This window comes from Fulmarus glacialis, unplaced genomic scaffold (genome assembly GCF_000690835.1).
Source record: "Fulmarus glacialis isolate BGI_N327 unplaced genomic scaffold, ASM69083v1 scaffold27942, whole genome shotgun sequence".
Lineage (NCBI taxonomy): Eukaryota > Metazoa > Chordata > Aves > Procellariiformes > Procellariidae > Fulmarus > Fulmarus glacialis.
Window position 1 is genome coordinate 80,099 of NW_009198939.1, and position 9,223 is coordinate 89,321.

A 9,223-nucleotide genomic window follows, 5' to 3' on the forward strand; every position below is an offset into this window, starting at 1 on the left:
TTTTGTGATAGACCTGGGTTCCAATCCTGGTAGGATCACCACAGCCCTGCCCCTCTCCTGATGCAGATATACCAGTTGCCTGTGCTATTTTCAAGATGTTAATCTTACACTTAAGGCTAATAAGCCTCATGGACAATCCACTCTGCACATTAACCATAGGCAGTTGTTACTAGGATAAGCACTCCGCTTTGTTGACTGTGAACATAACTCTCTCTCCCATTGTTTCTGAGAACAATTGCTGGCTGCTCTCCACTTCGGAAGTGGCTGCAACCCTCTGTGGGTCCCTCCCGTGGAAATCAGTGGGAATTTTCCATCCATTCCAGTAGGAAATCTCATGGATCACAATGTAAAAAGATCGTTACTGACAGACGACCCATAAAGCTACTGATACCTACCAAGCTCTATGACAGCAAATGCTTCACATTATACAGAACATATGTCTAAGTTAAGTCATCAATAAAAGAAAAGCTATGTATTTCCTCCAGATTGTGAACATTCAGTCCAGACCTTTTGCTGACAGGCTGTGGATTTAAAGATTGAAAACATTTTCAGACTACAGTTATTTAAGGCAACAGATGGACCATATCTTCAGGGATACTTTACCTCTTGTTGCTGCTTTTTACTTCCTTGGTCTTTCCCTGTAGTCCAGTAGTAACATCCATCACCTTGCAAGATAAGAAAAATAGATTAATTATAGTCTAAGACTATAATAAAACATATGGTGAACTGTGGCATAGTCAGCAAAGAAGGAAATAGCAGGAAATAGCACTGGCCAACTACAGTATCAAACAGATAAAATATCAAAATTCTTTCTCCCGCACAGGTCCTTTTCTCTGCTTTTGTTCAGAGCTGGGTGTACATTCCTGTTTGTCCTGTAGTTAGTTACTAAATTCAGAATAAACTTATTTTGCTCTGCAGTTGGTGATACCAACAGGCCTCGGCTAAAGGTCTGTAAATTCAGAGCTGTAACATGCCCATCCATGCGCTCACATGAAAACAGACCATCCTCTGAAAAACAGGTGGAAGGAGTAGGTGGGCGTATGGGTCGTGTGGTATATGACTCTTCCTGTGCTTCCTTTTCTCTTTGTTGTGAGCTGCACCCCAAAAGGTACAGCAACGTCACAACAGACTTGCCTCCAGGGTGCTCCATCCAGAAGCTTCCTCTAAGCTGTGCACCCTGGCATTGGAGGTGCTGCAGGAGTAGATGGATAGCTGAAGCATTATTTATCAAACGATAAACACAGCAGTCAAAATGCAAATATATTGCTAACAGGTCTGACTGATACGAGATTGTGATCTGAAAGAAAAGCTACAAACAATCTTCTTCCATTTTTGAGTATATGAAGGGCAAGAAACGCTACCTTCCTAGCTCAGACAAAATTAAATGGCAGATAATAAGGTGTTGAGGCTTGTTTCAGAGTTCTTTGTAGAACTATTTGCTCTAGTATCGAGAGCAAATCTACCGAGCTTGTAACACTGCCTTCAAAATTAGTAAGCAGTAAACACTAAAAGCTTATTGGTAAGCTTTTAGATGTATATGCAATACTTTCTGAACAAAAAATGTAAGACCTCAAATATGCTTATAATTTAAATGAAATTCAGTCAAACAGAGAAAGAGGGTTTTTTTTTCCCAGCCATCAGTGAAGACTGAAGAGCTGGATTGAGTTCCTGCCTTGGTCACGGACAATCTCCGCAATAGCAGTCAAAACAGGCAGAGTAGATTGCGCTTCAGTTTTCCATTGATAGTATCAAGGTAGCAAGGCATCCCTTATTTTGCCCATTCAGAATAGTCCTCACAATCTGTAAGGAACTATTCAAGAGAAGAACAGGACTCCCTTCACATGAGTAATGTTCTTTATCCCTGGGTCAACGGAAGAGTTTAACCTTGCATCTTTTATAACCATGCATAACCACTCTGTTGTTTTACTCAGATCTCAATCATGTCTCAGAACACTGTTCATTAATAAACGAATGTAGCATGCAGAGGGTCGCTTTAAAGTAACTAATTCTGATTAAACTAGTAGCAACAGGATGAGAGTCGAAAGGGACCATTATTACACTGCACACACAGTACAAGTTCAGATTCATCTATACTGCAATTACACAGAAAACCAGATGGCATTGACTAATTATTTTACATAACTTTGAATTAAATAATAAATCTTAGAATAATAAGACTCAGCTTTGTTCGTACATCTAGTCTGCCTCTCTGGAAGCTCTACCAGTTTGTTGCTTTGGGATCTACTTCAATCTCTGGTCTTCAAATTTCCACTGGATAGTGGATGTCAGGTCAGCATCTCTAAAGAAATAATCCAAATATATATAAAGCCTGAGATAATTAAGGCAGTTATTTTCTAGATTTTGAAGGACTTGGCTAACTCGGGGGGGAGGGGGGTTTGTCATGACTTCCATGTCCTCTAACAGAAGAATACACAAGGAAAGGGTTGAAATATGACAGTTGTCCCTTGGAAACTAGATTAGGGCTTCCAACTGAGTTTTGAAGGTCTTGAAACAACAGGCTCTCTGGATACTGCAACCACAAAAGCTTTGAAAGTCACAACCCATGCGAGTACTCTTGCCAAGCAGTGCTCTCAAAGAATGCTTTGAGGTGTTTCACATCCCCCGTGCATCAGCCAAGAACATCACAACTACAACTCCAACTCCTAGTTTCACTTCCCATCAGTGAGCTCAACTTCAAAATACAGCTAAACAGGCTATCCCGTATCTTGCAGACACACACAAGTATTCCTGGATTTAATTACCAAAGTTTGACTCTCCAGAAACATTCTTTGGATCACCAAGAACCTGCAGCCTGTTGTGAATACAATTAATCTAGAAGAACAGTTTCACCATATGACAAAATGCTCTTTTAATAAATAGCAGATGGTTTGACCAGGAGTCCGATTTGAAAATAACAAAGTGCAGACCTGGGGCCAGTTTCCTGGACTCCAAAGGAATGCCATGGCCTCTGGCAGCCATTCAAGGCTCCAATAAACGGTAAACATTTAGTCTTCAGCCGCAAAATATACACTCCTTCCAAGCACTGACGGAAAGGATGTGTGAATTCAGCCATTCACTGAGATCTACCAGAAGAGCAGGCAGGCAGCACCAATGCTGCCTCATCTTGTATTTTAATCAGTTCCTGACACAAACTACTGTCCAGCGTATGCGGGGCATTCAGCAAGTGGTCACAGCTCTTTTTACACTGGCATTGTGTGAAAGGGTAATTTTATTCTGGGCTACTTTTTAGGACTGGCACAGTCTCCTCTATCCAGGTTTGAAAAATGCAAAGAACAAAAAGCTCTCTGACCCATCACACCTATTCAAATTGCTACAAATTTTCACTGGCCTTGCAGAATTCAAGCTTCTTTGCAAGTGTTGGTAATATAAATCTGCTCCCTCGCATCTTCTATCCATTCATCTGTTTTCTCCCTCCCTCCAGCAATCATACATAAGGTGAGTCAGCACCTGAAGAGGTTGGGTGCTGATGCCAAAGGGAAGTTCTCCACTGGAAAAAACTATCCTGTTACTGTTTCTTCATTGGCATGAAGCATATACCAATGCCAAGGTCATGTTGCAGCCTGAGCGTAGGAATGCACCAAAGGGAAACATATCTCTTCTGTAGGAAAACTAGCAAGGCCCACTTTATTTCCATTCTGCTTTTGGATGAAGAAAAAAGACAAAGCATTTTAATTACTGCATTAGCTTTATTTGTATATCATAAGCTTGTTGCGCTCAAAGCTTTGGATAGGCAAGAGTCTAACATCGAGTTTTGTTCCAGTTGGAGAACACGGCTACCATCACAAAAGCATGCAAAGAAACACGCTGTTTCCATGCAGCAGAATTGTCAAGATCCAGCCTAATCGGCTTTTTCACAGATTTTCATGCCCAAAATCGTTGGAATTCCTGCATCAGCACAGCGGTTACCATTCAGTAGTGCTAAAACAAACAAGAAAATGAAAATATTATCAGCGACAAGATCCCTGTATCCAGCAGGGAAAAGTCTGTTAAATACACAAATTCAAATCCCCAAGTATGGTCCTATTGGAGGTTCCTGTTGGTCTCAATGGATACTGTGTAAAACTTTTATGGTGTAACTCAAAGGGAGGAAATGTCTGTATGCTTTAAATCACCTTTGTGCTTCTCCTTTCCCATAACCCGCATACAGCAGGTAGCATGCTGGCGTACAGTAGATGCCTTGTGGGACCACTATATCATTGGGGCATAAGTTGGGTACAGCTACACAGTGGCTTCCTCTGACACCAGGCAAACCACTTTGGAACAGCTGTTCCAGATATTTAGACGCCTAACGATGAAAAACAGTGCTTTACCACATTTTCCAAAGCATCCCAGAGCCTTACCCTTTCAATCCTGCTAGGTAGTTTACTCCTCCTCTCTAGAACAGGGCAGTATGTTCCTGCCTCAAAGGTACCACGTGGACTTAGGTTTAAAGGACAGAAAGGTGCTTATACACTGTAAGGGAAGCATAATGTTCTGATCCTGCAACTTACGTTCAGTCTTAACAAGCTCGTAGAGAGGCAGACCTGCGCAGAGTTGTTCAATGGCTCTACCGTAGACAATCCAGTCTTTGATATCCCCAAAAAAGGAATGGCCAGATTGAAACTCTGCCCACACATTATTTGGAGAGTATACTGTCCTCATGGTCTAAAAAGAAAATGTTAGACATCATCAGTAATGCAGCTTTGGTTTCATTCTACTAGGACACCCTTTGAGAAAATCCCAAAATCTAAAGTCACCTTCCTTTGCCTCACACAAAGCATTAGCTAAAGCAGCTATATGCTTTTAAAAAAAATAAATATTTTCAATCTATTCAGAAACAAAGTTCACTAGATACTAGTTCTGTCCACAAAGCAAAATTGAGCTGCATTACTATCATAATAAGTTATGTTAATTGGCAGTAAGTTTTGCTGTAAATGTGCTACCATTAGGCTGTCATAAAACAGGCCAGAACTCAAGTTCATCTCCAGACGATACTTCCAGTCACCTTCATGAAACCTTTGCCTGAACAAGGAAGTCAAAGTCTGGTCAAAGTAAATCGATTTCTAAATTCTGTTCTGCAAACAAAGTTATTTAAAGTTATGTCAAGCTCAAAATATCAGCATGACGATAAAAAAAAGGATAAAAAAAAGCCTTTGTGATCCCCCCAAAATAGTCAAATTACACTATTTCCAAGGACACGGAATCTTACAGTACTAGTCACAATGACATTCCACTATAAAACTGCAGGGTGGGCCATGACTGCTCATTATCTTAAAATAATGTTCTATATGATATTCCCTTGAAGTTCTACGTGGTCAGACGTGCTTCATCATTGCTAACGCAGTAAAAGACATTCCTAAGAACAGCTGTTCTTAAAGGCAGAATGGAGGGCTGCCACCACACCACACAACTCTCAGACAGTGGCCTTTCTTGTATACAGTACGGGTTTCACTACAAAGTCACCTCTCTCTCAAAAGCCAGGCGTCCAATTTCTTGCAGCTTTGGGATGTATTTCTCATTTATTTTCATGATAAAGCAGGCTTTTCGTGAAAGTAACCTTGTTGCAATATACCCCTGTGATTAAAAAAAAATTACACTTTATTAATTAATTAAAAATGGCTACCACTAATATTAGTTGATTCTCTCTACTCTTTAAGACAATCTAGAAGAAACACAAAGTGGCTACACAGGCTACTATTGTGGAATGACTCTGCATTTACATTGTCGCCTTTGGGGAACGGAAGCAGCCTGCCCACACTAATGTCTGTCCGTAAGACTGGAAGTATCTTTTCCGACAGGCTTCTGCTGCACTTGCTATACGTGAGTGATGGCAGCCCATTCTCAACTCTGACCTCGCTGAGGTCAGTGACATTCTTCTCACTTTCATGAACTGCCACCACAGGTTTCATTACAAGTCTTTTAAACTGCACCATCATATGGGTGAAACAAAGAGATGGCCTAAGAGGAGGAAAGGTGATGGGAGTCTTTAAAGAAACAGTGTTTCAGAACAACTTATGGTGACAATACACTAAAATAATTTCTGAGTTTAAAAACTTCCTCGGAGATTAAGTCTAGGCAGATTCTTAGATCTACTTACACGCGAGTAGTCAAAAATGGTATCAGAGGAATACACGCCAGAACGGACATGGACTTCAACAATATTCTTCTCATTGTGGATAGTCATAGTTCCAGTGACATAGTTATTCTGAGGTTCTTGAAGGACAAAGGTCTTGGGTAAAAAACACAAAATCATTGGTCATCATCTGGCTTGCACCTTTTAAAGGTGCAATATAAACAAATACTTTCCCTCAAATAAACAAGTATGATTGCTTTATGTAAATACAACCATCTAGCAGTCTCAGGAGGCCCTTGAGGTGGAGATTAATTATGCAAGAGTGCGTCAGAGTGATAAAGGACGGGACAGGCCCTCACTGCAGGCTAAGGAACAACAACACGGGGCATCCCAGTCATTACGTGTGGCAGCAGGGACTGGCAGGAGACTGCAACAGCCTCCAAATTTTAGCTTGAGCTAAGCGGACCTATGCCCCCCCCCCAATTTCTTGTTACTCTGCACCTGCACAGAACTGCCTCTTTGGCTTACATGACTGTCACCTTTGGCAAATGCTATTTTTCTCTACACCTGGCAATAAGCATCTTGTTAGTTTCTTCTATGCTTTTCTTCCTATTATATTTGCCCCCTGCCCAGGAATCCAATACATTTTAAATGAGTACACGCACTAGAAGGCTTATCAGTCTACTTACGTCCAGTGCAGAAGTCTGAGTCCAAAAGACTCCCAGCAAAACGAGAACTGCAGCCTGTAAATGGAATGAGCATTCTCACTCAACAGAAACACCAGGCAGTGCCATAAAAAATCCCAGTTCATGAATTGAGGTAAGCATCAGTTTGAAAAATTACCCACTTAACACATGTATTAGTTGAAAACAATTACAATTCTTCATTGTAAAATTCTTGCTATTAGGCTCTTTTGCCTGTAACTGAAAAAGCAGTATAATAACTTAACCATTCCATTTTTTTGTATTTTTCAAAAGTCCCTCCTTGATGCCATGTTACTTCTTGATTTGCCTCTACAACCATAATTATTAAATCATAACTAAATCCCCCTTCTGAATTGTAGTCAAGTTCTGCACTCTTTGCTCAAATGATGCTTCCACTGACTCCAGGGGGATTACCGTACACCCAAGAAATGCAAGTTTCCCACTGAACAACCCAAAGAAACAATACACAGATCATATTAGTCCCAGCACTGTACCACTTACTTGAGCATCTTCTTCTCCATACTTTTGTTTTTAAAAATAAGGAACTTTTTATAATACAAGTTCAACAAAAATGGATATACTCACAAATCCGTTCATTTTTCTTTCAGATAAGAACAAGCGGCTGCAGAAAGTAAGAATGCAAGAAAATCCCAGAGACCTTCAACTTTTATATCTTGCTGCAGGTGTGCGAAACACTTGACAGAACTTTTCGTCATGACTCAAACAAATCCATATCTACATGCCACGCTGTGGTAAGCCTCATATCTGAATTTTGGGCTGGCACAGATAGCCTGACCCCGATATGATAAAAGCACTCAGTAAGTCAGCTTTTGTAAAATCACTCACTCTACAAATGGCTATTATTTACTGGATTAAACTTTAGAGGACTTCCCACTATTGCTGGTTCCCTTTTTTAAATATTTAACAGGATATTGTCCAGAATTACCAAACAAAAGGAGCAGGATGGGCATTCCTCCTTTAAAGCTACCTCTGTTTTCTGTATTTTATGAAAACGTCAATGACCACATGATACTGCCATGAGAAGTATTCTCCTACAACTACAACCTCGCCTGGACTCCTCCTCATCTGTGACTCCACGTCAGCCAGTGCCGGGACCTTGACCAATCACACCCTACTTTCCACTAAAAACTCATAATTGAGGCCTACTCCCTTCTAATAAAACAAGAACTCAACCTAACAGCCAACACGTTTCTGTAATCTCAGTCATCGGAAAAAAGGTGAAAAAGATTGTATGGAAATCTCTCTCAGCAAACAGGCCTCAATTTGCTTTATTCTACCTAACTCCACAGCATGGACAATGTTATCTCAAGTATAACAAAGCTGTGCTGCTAAGCGATATATCAAAATCAGATAAACAGATATCAAATTGTGACAAGCACGGTTAGATTAGACTAATTAGATTAGACTGATGTTACCCTCCTCTTGAAAGCTGGCTCTGTTCCTTCTTCTCAAAAGATTCTTTGTTTCTAAGATTACAGATATGTCAGAAATACTCAGAGTAGATTTCAGCAGTCAAATACGCCTTTCATAGCGGGAATCTAGAGGGTTCAGGCACCACAAGCTAAACCAAAAAGCTTTAGTAAGTTTTAAATGCTTTTAAACTAAAGCTTAAATTAACTTTTCATTAGTCATCATGTCTTCATAGAATCATTTCTTTTGAAAAATACCCAAAAAGCATGAGCTTCTGCTTTCTTAAGCATCAATATGCTTAGGCACAGGTAAGAGCAGAGCAACATGTGAAATCGACAGTTATTTAGTGAAGGAGAATTATGATAGCCATGATCTCATGATTTTCACCTTACATTGGACTGCCTGAATTTTGCTGATCCGATCAGACAAGGCCAAAAAGTAAAGATTAATTTCTAAAAAGCATTTGACATTAATATTATTGCAAGAGAGAACATACTCCTAGTTGTCTCAGGCAAAGCGTAGATATACTTCCAATAGGAAAGCCTTGCTTTTTGGAGACTTTTTCCCCCACAGTTAATCACACATCTCCCAGTAATACACCCGAAATTAGCACACATGCACTCGGAGGCAAGACCATCCATGACTACGCCAGAGTCCTCTAAGCGCCCTTCTATATTAAGTAACTGAAGTAAAGAGCTGCATAAGAAAGGCTATAACCTGCTCTAATTTCACTTTTGCCAGTCCTCAGGCAGAGTGAGGTTTAGCTTAGGAAGCTGTGACTCAGAACCCCTTAGAGAACATGAAATTTCACAATGATGCCCACATTCTCAAAGTAGTGTTCTTGCTTTCAATACTTTTGATCTAAGTGGAGATTCTCAAACTTTTCCCCAAATACAATCGCTTTTTCCTCAACTGTTACACTTGCAGTCAGATTGGTCATATCAGGGAAGCCAGCAGAAAACTGAATTTAAGTAATGTTCCAAACAAGTAATATGTTGTTACAACACAGCAACGT

At 40.3% G+C, this 9,223-nt stretch overlaps 1 protein-coding gene across 1 annotated transcript; it reads right to left on the reverse strand.

Moving 5' to 3' along the window:
• Window positions 1–3,859: 3,859 nt before the first annotated feature.
• On the reverse strand, window positions 3,860–7,374 carry GKN2 (gastrokine 2). Its single transcript, XM_009573088.1, has 6 exons — window positions 7,363–7,374; window positions 6,763–6,816; window positions 6,098–6,229; window positions 5,464–5,574; window positions 4,512–4,665; window positions 3,860–3,939 (listed from the first exon to the last, which is right to left on the reverse strand). Exons 1-6 carry the CDS (start codon window positions 7,372–7,374, stop codon window positions 3,860–3,862), a joined length of 543 nt encoding a protein of 180 aa, XP_009571383.1.
• Between the last annotated feature and the right edge of the window lie 1,849 nt (window positions 7,375–9,223).